Source organism: Epinephelus moara, chromosome 23, assembly GCF_006386435.1.
Source record: "Epinephelus moara isolate mb chromosome 23, YSFRI_EMoa_1.0, whole genome shotgun sequence".
In the NCBI taxonomy this organism is placed as follows: domain Eukaryota; kingdom Metazoa; phylum Chordata; class Actinopteri; order Perciformes; family Serranidae; genus Epinephelus; species Epinephelus moara.
The window spans coordinates 4,345,865-4,359,491 of NC_065528.1; the positions used below are offsets into that span (position 1 = coordinate 4,345,865).

Consider the following 13,627-nt stretch of genomic DNA (forward strand, 5'->3'; position numbering starts at 1 on the left):
AATTCACAGCCATGGGCTCCTCTAAACAGCTGCCTAGCACTCTGAAAACTAAAATAATTGATGCCCACAAAGCAGGAGAAGACTATAAGAAGATAGCAAAGCGTTTCCAGGTCGCTGTTTCCTCAGTTCATACTGTAATTACGAAATGGTGGTTAACTGTGGAGGTCAAGTTGAAGTCTGGAAGACCAAGAGCACTTTATGAGAAAGCTGCTTGTAGGATTGCTAGAAAGAAGAGAGGATAGCTTCTACAACAGGACAATGATCCTAAACACACCTTGAAATCCACAATGGACTACCTCAAGAGGAGCAAACTGAAGGTTCTGCAGAGGCCCTCACAGTCCCCCGACCTAAACATCATCATAAATCTGTGGATAGAGCTCAAAAGAGCAGTGCATGCAAGACGACCCAAGAATCTCACAGAACTAGAAGCCTTTGCAGGAAGAATGGATGAAAATCCCCCAAACAAGAACTGAAAGACTCTTAGCTGGCTACAAAAAGCGTTTAGAAGCTGTGATACTTGCCAAAGGGGGCGCTACTAAGTACTGATAATGTAAAAGATTGAAATTAAATGGTGATCTTGCTTGAAATGTTGAAGAAATGCGTCATCTTTAACTGCATGCTTTTGGAGATCAGTTCATCTTCTACTTACTTACCTACTCACAGTTACCCAAGTTTTGACCAGGGGAGCCCAAAGTTTTGCATGCCACTGTACCTGCAGCAGGGGGGCAAAGAGAAGCAAAGGGCTCCAGTTTCTGTACAAACTGCAGAAGTTACAGGCAGAACTGAAGATACTTAAGAGCACCCGAGTGGTTCAGTTGGTAGAGCCTGTACTAAATAGGCTCTATTCTTGTTGCAGCTGCCCAGGTTGGAGCGTAGCTCATACACGTTGTTGAAAATGTTCTGTCCATTCTGCAGGAGGCCAGCAATGCTGAGGAAAGGCAACTACCAGGTCACCTCAATAAGGAATATTCTCAAGAAATGTCAGTGTTTGGTTTTTTTTCAAACCTGTTGACCTCTTCCATAGCGGGGAGAGTAAGATGAGCAATGTTCAGCTCAGCCAGTTGAGGTTGTGGCCCGCCAGCAAAAAGTCACAAGGAGCAAGAGCTGCAAGTGTTATCTCTGTTGATTAAGTCATTTTAAGTTTATGAAGGGTGAACATACCTAAACTACACTTGTCGTATGTTTTCCTGAACCATACTTAAAGAGAGGAGGTCACTTCCTGTCTTATCGTCACGCGCCCTTTTATGTCATTTAGAATTTTTGAACAGATCATCAGTTAGTAAGGAAATGAAAAACAAACAATTCTCTTTAAAATATGCATTTATCACTTTCAAACAAGCCTTACAGCATTTCAAACAAAGTGATCAGAGGGGTATTCCAGAAAGCGGGTTTAGTGAAAACTCTGAGTAGGCTATGTTAACCCTGAAATGAGGGAAACTCTGGGTTTTCAGTTCCAGAAAGAGAGGTAAATCAAACTCTGAGTCAATCACCATGGCAACTGAGTCTGTGAACCTAACCTGCTCGCTGGCAGGTTTTCTTCAATAAACCCTGAGTTTTTCTCTGTCTCCTCCCTCCTCCCGCTGTTTCATTTCCTCATTCATTCAGTCCGTGTCAAAGCTTGTGGCTGTTTCATTTCCTCATTCATTCAGTCCGTGTCAAAGCTTGTGTAGGAGCGCATTAATTAGCGGAGATTTACCGTCTGTCACAGTCTAAATCCTGCTGGATATTAGTTTGTTACTCAGGACTGTCTTAAGTTTCTGAATTTATGCACATCAATCATTTCTTTGGACATCAGTTTTTGTCTTTACATTCATATATTACACAGCGAGAATTCATCCTCAGCTCAGAATCAAACCTCTGTCCTTTTTAGATTTATTATTTTTTATAACACTGTGCACAAGGATCAGACTGTCAGTCTGTTAGAGCAGCTCCCAAATGTTTATTGCACATAATGTGTAGGTCTAATTATTTAAATTTTAAAAATCGGTATGAAGCTTTAGACACGTAGTATCAATGACTAATGATCTCTATCACTGATGTCATTGGTCGCACTGATGGAACATAATTCCTATAGCCTAATATTGGGGATTATATGTTAATATTTCTGAGTGAGCAATGGTGCAGCATTTCAGTGTCTTTAAATTTACTACATTTGTAGCTGAAATAAAGTCACTGAATGCTGTTGAGTCAAGATACAAATAGATGTGCAACATTTTAAAATCTACTGTATTTTAACCTCAACGTCTTTTCAAGTGCAAATCACCAAACATATTATTACTGGGTCAGACTGTGAGTTTACAGTCATGTCTTTATGTCTTTGATCTATAGCCTAGCCTATATGTTTTAAATCTTCCTATTTTTCAGTTGCTGCCTCCTGTGTTTTTCCCCATCAGATTAAATCTGAACAAATATATTATTATATATTATTAATATAATGTAATGTATCTACAGCCTGATACACAGTCAGATTCCACCACTTTATCTTCATTAAGGAAATGTAAGTCTGATAAATGATGAATAAACGGACAACACTGAATAAAACTTTTTTATTAACTTTATGGTTAACTTATTTACACTTTCCTCGCTCTGACTCAGGCTCTTCTTTTGAAGATAAACATGCACCGTCTGCTACACATGCATTGATATCTCTACATGCACTGGATTAAAATGGAGGCCTGTCTTTTATTTACCTGTTGCCATGGTGAATCATGGAGTCGGATATCCATTGATGATGGCTTTTTATTGTCGGCTTAACTCAGAGTGAACATACTCAGAGTTGACTGAACTAACTCAAATCAGCTTTTTCTGGAACCGGTAACTCAGAGTTCAGGGTTAGACTCAGAGTTTGTTGAGCCTACTACCTGGAATACCCCTCAGGTGTGCACTGGTGTGTTGTTCCTGTGACACAGTAACAATCAGTTGTAATTTCTGAGCTGAATCCTTTACATGTTGCCATCTGTCATGTCTTGATCACATCTCAGTCTATACATCTGAATGTGGTATTCTGAGGTATCTGTTGTCTGTCTGCTGCTCTCAACTGACAAACACAACTAAAGCTCCTGAATCTGTTGTCAGGAAAATGAAGAGTTGACTGACTGCACCCTTATGTGTAACACTGATACTATATAATGCACTAATGCAGTATATTTAAAATGCTGATCACTCTTGAGTCATAAAAGACAGATTCAATACTTGAGGTGGTACAGTACAGTATGAAAGTTGTTTGTCCTGGATTGAATGTCACCAGCTTTTCAAACATTTCCTGGAGTTGGTTGCTTTGGCTGAAATGCTCCAGAGCTTGTCAAAAGGAGTTTGCAATGATCTTTAAAGTCCAGATGAAATGGCATTTCAAGAGTATCTAGCCTCAGTATCATGACGTATTTCAAAGTGAAGTTGGATAGGCAGGCGGGATGTAATGCTGGGAGAAATTTGATTCGATCGTTGAAAGTGTAATGTTTTGTTCATACTGGCCGCAAATAAAACAATTTGCGAATTGAATTTGAATTACATATAAAGTTATATGTATATATAAAGTCAATGTAAAGATGTAAGTAGATGTGAATTTCCGCTGGGCAGCACAATGGAAACAACATTAATGACTTGAATTAAGTGGCATAAATGAAGCGAGTAGCGCAATTTTGCGTCATATGCTTATTCGCAAAAGTTGAAAAATCTGAACTTCAACGACCAATTCATGCCGTGATAGCCAATCAGCATTGATATCCTCCAGGGATGTATGATGCCGAGGACGTACCAGCGGAAGCTCATTGATCGATTCCGTAATTTCACGCACCCATGACGCAAGTTATTTGCGCGTATGAAGTCATGAGTCAACAGAAAATTTTCTAGCATTCAAAAATTTGCATCATGTTTGGTGTGAACACAACATAAGAGCCTGGATACACATGAAGGTGATCTTCATGCTGAATGTGGGCGGTGCCTCTTGTGACGCAAATGGCAAAGTAGCTTGCTAGCTAAAGTTAACTAACTTGCTAATAAATACTGTGAAATATGATTTAAATCACAAATATTGGTACATTTTCTATTTTTGGACATTTTGTGCCTGTCTCTTGAATCACTGCCAGCCAGACAGGATCGGATCAGTATTATAAAATACAGTGCCGCGGATATCCTGAATCCTGGAAATGGATTAGCATTTTAGCACTCTCTGTTCCCTAATGTTAAAAGTCAGTGGGTTTTATGAATGGGTTTAAGGTTAGATGCCTGAAATAAAGTCTGTGGTAAACACTACCCAGCAAGCATTTTTTGGTTTAAAAAAACATCTAATAGCCTTCTACATGAAGACCTGACATCTAGGCTAAATCACGGCTGAATTTGGGCTGTCAGTGAAAATTTGGTAGACGTCTAACCATAGCCAAAGTGTATACGTCATCAATTATACGGCTATGTAGAGACCATGTCCAAAAAAGGGAGATAAACATATTTTAATTACTGTTGACTCTCCATACATGATTGAATATCATGCCGCACGCCATCTGCAATGGCGAAAATTACATTTAATCAATTTCAAAATTAAATCGGCTAGATTTGGGTTACGCGTAGCTAGACTACATCGGAGCTAAATATAGCCAATACGTTTAAATCACGACTATTGCTTGCTGGGTAGCTTAAGAGACTTTCACGTTTAATTCTACAACATAAAGTCGATCGTCATTCAAAGTCAACAAAAGTTGAACTCCACACAATGTGAAGATGCTAATTTGCTTTGCCACCGGAAAAAAATTGCTGTTTGCCCCTTCATTCACATCATGTATTTGCCATTACTGATTTTGCCATTGGATAGGAGTATTCATCAGAAAAAGAGAGACAAAGTCCATCATATGCTCCAAGTAACATTAGTAAATAAATTCTAGCATGAGGGCCACGGTATTTTCGGGAAACAAAGACACACCGACGTAGCATGTCGTCGCTAGCTAGCTAATGTAATCTTAGCACTGTGTGACTAAAAGTTGCAGAGTGATTGACAGGGTTGCCAACTCTCACACATCTGGCGTGACTGTCACTCTTTCACCATCAATGTCACGCTCTCACGCCCTTTTAAGAAATCTCACTCCACTGTCGCCGAGTCTTTTTCTTTGTTTTGTTTTTTTTAATGTCCAGCCCATTGTGTGGCTTGACCAGACCGCATAATATTCTCAGAAAGCAAGTTTAGGTCCCGTGGGGGCTACCCTGAACTTCATCTTCCTTCCCCCAGTCTCCTACAAAATTTTTTTTTTTTTTCTATAGACAGCATTCCGTGACCTAAGACAACAGAGCTATGGATCAATCAATCAATCAATCAATTTTATTTATAAAGCCCAATATCACGCCAGAGTAGTGCTTTAAGTTCACTCATTGCCTTCTACAGCCATCTAATGGACAAACATGGGAACAGCATATCATTTTACATTAATTGGTTAATGCTGAGTTATGGCATGAACTTATTATACAGATTTGCATACCGTGCATACACTTGGTTGTTTCAAATGAACACTCCAGGTAATTACCTGCTCATGTATAGTTACATGCCATGATCATTCCTGGCCTTAAATTACATATTTTAGCAGAAGAAATAAATGGCAGTTTACATTGGGTTTTCTTACTTAAACGTATTTGTAAGCCTAAGGCCTACATTTTTCTCCTGGGGCTCACAGATGCTAAACATTTAGCATGTTTTATGACGGAGTCTCAAAAGGCCACATAAAACATGATAAATCAACAGGGTTCCCACGGGTCATTGAAATCCTTTAAAGTTTGTGAATTTGAAAAAATAATTTCAAGGCCCTGGAAAGTTTTTGAAAATATGCATAAATGTACACAGGTCATCGAAAGTCCTTGAATTTATCTATTTCTGTATGAAACTGCATGAAAATAGGATTTCGCTGTGTTAACTTTAAACATTTTCTTGGGGGAGAACCCCCCTTGAAATCTTTCTTTTTCTCACAACAGGATATATTACTGGATTTTTTAAGCAGATGATCAAAACTACCATCAGATTGATGAAATTGACCTTGATCTGCGCCATAAAACAAATATTGAGCATCTATGCACGTATGTGGGGTTTAGGCCTATAGATATGAATATGTAAACGTACACTCATTTCTTCTGTTTGCCACATGTGCATATTAACTCTTTTAAGGTAAGAAAAAAAAAAAAAAAAAAAGTCCCGCCGTGTCCACGTCTTTTCATGACCACGCACGCACAAGCAGATATTATGTCACAAGGTAAAATCTCACTCCGGCCCTCTGACCAAAGTTGGTAACCCTGGATTGATGATAGATGTCATGATATTTTTGCTTGGAACCGGATGGTAATGGCTTATATAAGCACACATTTTGTTTTACAGGAGGAAAACCTGATTGGATTTAGAATACAAATAACTAGATTTTTTGAACATGTACATATGGTATATTGTTGAATTGGTGCAGAATATGGCTGGGGATATGATCTTAAAGGGTTTAAAAAAAAAAAGCATTTTTCATTTCATTTCGACTTTAAGAGTAAATACACAAATTAGTGGACATAAGGGGCAAGTAGGCTCAGATGGTACATGCTGTGTACTAATATTATATACACTAATACCTCTTTGTACATACAGACGTCAGTTTAATCAACAGCAACACCAATCACAATCAAAGTCACAAAGCCAAGCCAATAGGTGTGTTCAGTCCAATGCCATTTGTCCAGCTTTGACAGACAGCTGTCCTTGTATTTGACACTTCACACTGATTTCCTCCTTTTGCCAAAGACGTTGTTGATGAGTTTGGCCATGGACTTGGAGCCACTGGGGCGTCTCCTGCGCTCCTTGGCCTTGCTGCCCAAGCTGGCACTTTGCACCATCTTGAAGAATATGAGCGCCACCTCCTGGTGGTGCTCAGCGGCTGACAGCTCGTAGAACTGGCAGTGAAACTCGGAAGCCAGACACTGACCCTCTTCACGCCGCACTTCTCTCATGTGGCACAGGTCCTGTTTGTTGCCCACCAGGAATATGAGCGGGTCTGCATTCCTGTAGGTCAAAAAGCAGTGCAGTCACTCTAAAGCAGAACTCACACTTCTACATTAAATCGACGCTGTAGCCTGACGTGCACCTCCCTAGAAATGTAAAGACATCATGGCGATGCAGGCCTGGTTATTTTTGTAAGCTGAAACCATTTCCCTCAGTGGAAACAAAGTTTTTATTTACTTTTATTTCACAAATTAGAAATAATTAGTAAGACAGTAAAGCCTTCACAAAAATAGCATTTTAAGTCTTGTGTGTAATTTATCCTGGCTTCATTTGAGCAGAGGAAATGTCTGCTAGCTGCTAAGCTAATTTATAAAATGTAAAATGCCATAGCCTTGTGCTAATAATATTAGCATGTTGTATTTATGGGGAAAATGTGTCCAGCAAAAGTCAAGTGTTTGTCTGTGAATGCTGTGATTGCAATAAAGCCGATTTGTGTACTTGTGTTTGAAATTGTTGCCATGCTTAATGTGTGTTTTGGTTGTGTTTTGAATCATCTAAACTTTACAGCACTTCAAAGAAACCCCACCACCAACTATTGGTTTGGAGGTGTAACTGCAGAGTGACACAGACACACCACCGCACAAGTATAAATGCTCGTAGGGGCGTAGGCTATGGTGTTGGCTCTGCATAGAGCTGATGCACAAATATGAATCCGCCTTAACACAGTGGCTATCACTGGCTCTGTTTACATGCACATAATGGTCATTATTATTTAACAGTGTCCATACCTTTTGGCAGGTCCCAGGTGGAGCTCTCTGATTAGGTGCATTATAGCTTTGGCAGTGAGGAAGGAGGAGCGGTCACTGATATCATAGACCACAACGAAACCATCAGCCCAGTGGATCTGGTCGTTTACAGTAGACTTGCCCTCACAGGCCTAACAAACACACAATTAATGACATTACATAAAACAAAAAGTTATGGAAAAAATAATTTATGCAAATTCAACCAGTCCCCATACTGTGCTCATACTGACATACATGTTATAGTAGCAGCTTAGGGGGTGCAATTCTACACAATATACACAAACTTCATGAGGCAGTCAAAGCGAATGAAAGGCTGGAATACATAACACAACGTGTGACCATTAACAGAGGGGTTAGGGTTTGTGTTGGTGAGCTGATCCCAGGATAGCCCTGCTGTCCTTGTGCTCTAACTCAGAGTAATGGAGCTGAGACTAAACACAGGCTGGAGGCAGTGGTTCAGCTGAGGACAGCCGCATGCTCGACTGGCTCTCTGAACTAAGACGGATCTTACTGACGGGCCCTCCCTTTAAACTCATTGGGTCCCATTTTAATCACACAAGCACAACAAAAAGCACAGAGCAAGAGGTGTGTGTGCACTTCTACCTGCTATTTTAGTTCATGTGCTGCAGTGCAAAAGGGCTGTGTGGGGTGGACTAAAGACCAGTGGTTCCCAAATGGTCCAGCCACAGGGTCCAGATTTCTCCTTAGTTATTAGTTCAAGGTCCACATACTTTAAAACATTCAGCGTCTTGCATTTGGCCATGTTGTTGAGCTAGTGTGCTGTCTATGTTAAGTAGCTGTCTGTTAGTCACTCACTCTACAGCAGGAAACCGCACTTCAAAATAAAAGCTCTCTGCCGGAAATTCTCTATACTGCAAAATAAAGTGTGGATCAAATCCTAATAGTGAAACGAGTCTTTTCTTGGAGACTGTGACGCACAAAACAATGTATCCACTGATTTACAAATGTCTTTTTCTCAATGTAAGTCTAAGGGAGAAAGTCTTTTTGGGCCCAATGGCATCACGTGACAGACCCGGTCATTGTAATTTTACTTTTGGCCACTATGTAAAACCTAGCGCTGTTCCTGTGGGCTTGGTTGGGACCTGGACTGGTTTGCCTATGAGTGACCTCAAGGGGGCCTACTGACTATAGATCGGAGGGTGTGGTGATAAATAAATATACTCTCAGCCAGTCACATCCCCGGTGTCATCACTCTTAAACACGAGGCATATATGATATGATGTAATATGACACAACTAAATATTTGTCAGTCTTTGTATAAACTGCCTTTTTTGTGTTACATGTGACATGACTTTATAAAAAGTAATGACTTTATAACGTATCCAGCTGAGGTTATATCCTCTTTATGTCATCTAACGAATTGGTGTGTTCACTGTGCAAAAAAGAGCAGCACTTCGACCACACTGCTGCTTGGCGACTGTGTGACCAGGGTTCATTTGTGATGCTCTCTGTGGTTACTGGGCTTTTTAATAGATACAAAATCTCAGTTAAAGCTGTAGTTGTTAACGTCTATAAAAATAAGTGTCTGGATAAAGTGACAGTTTGAGCAAATATGACGAAAAGGTATTTGTATAAAAGTTACCAACTACAGCTTATTAGTTGATGATAAGTGGCACAGGTGTGTGCTGTCCAGGAGTATTCCACTGTGCCACTTGCTTTTTGCAAAAAGACGCCATAATTATCATGATAACATCTTGTTATTCTTGCTCCATGTCTGTATAAACTGACCTGAGAACATGGGTCATAGAGCTCAAGGTTCATCTGCTTCCCGTCCACAGACAGACGCTTTCTGTATATGCACTCTGTGGAGGAAACAGAGAAGAATAAATCAATCACGATGAGACTCATAATCTTCATCATTTTTTTTGCGTTGGTGCTCTGTGTACAGTTCCATCCCATCTCCACCACCGCCACCACCAAAAATATGGATATGTGAATATCCATAATCAAAAAAAAAAAAAAAGCAGACAGAAAAACAATACTGAGACTAATTTCTCTCCATAAGCGTGCACCTCTTCCTTTCACACCTTGCACAGTATCTTTTTTCATCACCTAAAAATGCAGGAAGAAAACAAGCTCAGATGAAACTGATTATTCTCAGGGAAACAAAAGCCTATTGAGTCACTATCAGAGACTAATGTGAGTCATTCTCCTCGCAGGTCAGGCAGCCTTTCAGAGGAGGCTGCAGAGTGTTATCGTTACAGCACGGCTCTTCAAGAGAGCTTCAAAAACAACACTAAATGGATCAAAGATTTAACCCATGCTCTTAATATTAAGTTACATACACGTGACAGAAGCTGCACCACCCGTAGTTTAAGTCTTGGCAGCTGGCTTCACTGTGCAAAGTACATACGAAAGAACATAAGAGAGTATACAAGAGGATGAGATAAGAGGACTTGGATAGAGTGCAAAGGAGCTACACAAACAGTGTACAGAAACTGAAAGGCAGCCAACTGAAAACTGACATAGTCGTGAATGTTAGGCTTTATACAGGACAGGGATATAAACAGACATAATGATAAACATATGCAGGGTTGTCATCATCAAAAGATAGTTAAAAATGGCTGTGCAAAAATACAAAAACCAAAGTTTCAGTTGTCTTTTGATATCTTACTTTAAGGAATAAATTCTGCAAAAACACAAGGTTTAAGAAGGTATGAGAAAACAGTACTATGAAAATTTGATATTTAAGTACAGATTTGGACATTTGGTGCTGCAGGCACATTTGGCTGGGTTTTGAAATACAACACCCAGCCCTACTTAAAGGGGAACTCCTGTATTTTTCAACATGGACCATTATTTTCTCATGTTTTTCTGCCTCGTGGGAACAACAATCTTTGAAACTGGTCCAGTATTGAGAGAGAGCGCTGTAGCCGGAAACAGCAAAACAGGCTGCAAAGTCACCACTCTAATGTCTACTAAAGGTTTTTGCCACTAACAGGCTAACATTGTTATGTTAAGCATCTTACAACATTAGGGAGAGAATCCCTTTGTTTTATTGTACCCTTCATTTGTTCTGCTCTGTTTGTGTCCAAGTCTCACTAACGAGAAGTCTCATTCTGCAGTCTTGCAGACTTTTTTACACTGACGCAACTGGCAAAATATTCAGCCAAATCTGAAGAAATTCCCTCAGGGTTTCCTTGAGATATAACATTCACAAGAATGAGACAGATGAGGTCACAGTGACGTTGACCTATACAATCAGCAAAGTTTCAAGGTGGGCACCCGAGATGAGTGTCACCAATTCAGTATCTGACCAAATGTCTCCTCTTCTATTACTGAGATATGACACTGAGTAAGTGTTTTATGCAGAACATTATAATGTCACAGTGAAGTTGACATTTGACCTTTTGGATATAAAATGTCATCTCTTCATAATTTTAGTTGTTTTGTCATAGTTTTGTCATTTGCATATGAATTCTTGAATTATGGTCAAAAACATATTTTGTAAGGTCATACTGACCTTGACCTTTGACCTCTGACCACAACATTCTTATCAGTTCATTGTTGCGTTCAAATGGACTTTTGTGCCAAATTTAAAGAAATTCCCTTAGCATGTTCTTGAGATATAACATTCACAAGAATGAGACAAACAAAGGTCATTGTGATCTTGACCTTAAACTATCACATTCTAATCAGTTCATCCTTGACTCAAAGTCTACGTTTGTGCCTAATCTGAAGGAATTCCCTCAAGGTGTTCTTGAGATATCATATTCATGAGAATGAGACAGATGCAAGGTCATGGTAACCTTGACCTTTGACCACCAAAATCTATTAAGTTCATCAATAAGTCCAAGCGGACATTTGAGCCAAATATTAAGATATTCCACAAGGCATTCTTAAGATCATGGTCACAAGAATGGGAACACAAAATCATAATGCAGAGGTATAAAAAATACCATAGGTCCCCTTTAATAAAATTAAAATGTAAAAATACAGAACAATACATACTGAAATGCCATTATGGGACATTTAGTTGCAGATCAGTTGGTGAGCCTGGCAATGAGTTAGAATGTATGTAAAGGTAAAACGACATAAATGGGTGGTATAGTACAAAAGTGATGTTTAAAGAGGCTACATCATCTGTTGACAGGGATACATTAAAACACTGTGGGTCTGTGCACATGCTGCCTCACTGAACGTCATTTAAATTCTAGTGGAGATGTAATGTAAAACGTTTAATGTAAACATCACACTGCATGCGTCACTGAAAAGATTCCATGAGTCAGATGTAAACTATTTTTCAGGTTTACAGATTACATCATTTGTAGGATACATAAAGGTGAACTTCAAGCAAAGGAATCATCAACACAAGGCAGGATTTAACAGTGAAAGTTGGCGCACCTATTTGAGGCAGATGTACATATTTATGATTACAGTGCAAACAATATGGAATAGATTATTACCTGAAGAGGACGCGTACTCGCCGATAAAGCGCCTGGTGAGGAACCGGACGATGAGAGCTGCAGACAGACAGACAGACAGACAGACAGACAGGTGAGCTCGATCTGAAGCGACAACTTGTTTATCAGACATACAGAGTGAGACCTGCTCCACAGCTGCTCTCCTACCTGATTTTCCGACCCCTTCACTGCCCAGCACAGCGATCTTGATCTCATTCATGTTCGCTGTGGAGACAGAACTATCCGGTGCAGAATGGTCCCTCAGATATCATACTGTGGAGAGCAGAGGAGTGAAGAGCAGGGTGAGAGACGGGAGCTGATGGGCTGACAGAGCCACCGGTGCCGGCTCGCGTCATCTGCTGGCTGCCCGGTGGGCGGGGCTTTGACAGCGGTAGGGCAGGGGACGTTTCTCTCACTTATCCATCCTGGAAGCATAATATAACCTCATTAGTTTTTACATCTTCAGATATATATATATATTTTTTACATTTTCTTTGTGACAATGAAGCCCCACAGAGAATCAGTAGTTATGATAATACAAATTCTCACTCTCATAATTGAGCTGCATTCAGGTCTCATTTTGTTTCAGAAAGTCAAAATTAGTGATATCACTTAGAGCCTGTGATATTATTAGAACAATATGGAAGCAGCAGGGTCCTAAATATAGACAGTGCAGGCAGTGCAGTTGCACCAGGGCTCGTGGAGTGGGGGGCCCCATAGAGAGAGTGGTTGGAGCAGAGAACAGACCCTTGCGAGTGATTGACCTTGCCACCTCAAAAATATGCCTGTGTCCAAAGAGTAACACACATTAAAATACAATGACATACAACTGATGTAATCTGGTCTCATAATATGGTCTAATATCTAGTTGACACGTGACACATGGTTTGTCCAAGTGATGCGACTGTAGGTAGCTGTCCAAGATGGCGGACCTTTTCGCTCATGCATGACTCACATCGTGTATTGACAGAAACCTCTGATAAACTGACACGGCCCACTTTAGATTCATTTCTTGAATCTGTGTCACTGGGTTTCACCACTATTCATTGCAGTCGTAAAAGTGAACGTGTGTACAGCTTATGACCGTTTCCTTTGCCCCATAGACACTGAAGTAAGCGTTTGGCCCATTTTTCACAATCCACATGTCTCCAGAACATTCTGACTCTAAAATGGCAATTTTCAGACGGACAAATCAAGAGGAAATTAAATCTGTTGGAGACATATCTTTGTCATAGCAACCGACTCTCATGAGATCTGGCAACACAGAATCTCTTCTCTCTGTGGTGCTGATCTGCCCGTCTGGTTTCATTGCAGTACTGCTAAAGTCGCTTTCCAACCAGATAAACAGAAATTTAAACAGATTTATACTGTATGTGAAACAAAAGGAAAAAAAAACATTGTAAGACTGATTTATTGCACTGGGTCTATATCAGATATTAAGCTAGCTAATA

The 13,627-nt window shown here is 40.0% G+C and overlaps 1 protein-coding gene across 1 annotated transcript; it reads right to left on the reverse strand.

Annotated features, from left to right (window-relative positions):
- Positions 1–6,585: 6,585 nt before the first annotated feature.
- rergla (RERG/RAS-like a) lies at positions 6,586–12,592 on the reverse strand. The gene is made up of 5 exons (XM_050036449.1): positions 12,345–12,592; positions 12,180–12,236; positions 9,502–9,575; positions 7,735–7,883; positions 6,586–7,006 (listed from the first exon to the last, which is right to left on the reverse strand). The coding sequence occupies exons 1-5, from the start codon at positions 12,394–12,396 to the stop codon at positions 6,721–6,723; spliced, it is 618 nt and encodes a 205-aa protein (XP_049892406.1). The 5' UTR covers positions 12,397–12,592; the 3' UTR covers positions 6,586–6,720.
- Positions 12,593–13,627: the final 1,035 nt, after the last annotated feature.

Excerpts from the sequence above, each read along its gene's own strand:
- rergla (XM_050036449.1), bottom strand. The coding sequence starts at position 12,396 with ATGAATGAGATCAAGATCGCTGTGCTGGGCAGTGAAGGGGTCGGAAAA. Across the intron at positions 9,576-12,179 it reads CGAGTACGCGTCCTCTTCAG|AGTGCATATACAGAAAGCGT; the intron begins GTAATAATCTAT and ends TTTCCTCCACAG. Across the intron at positions 7,884-9,501 it reads TCTATGACCCATGTTCTCAG|GCCTGTGAGGGCAAGTCTAC; the intron begins GTCAGTTTATAC and ends TGTGTTTGTTAG.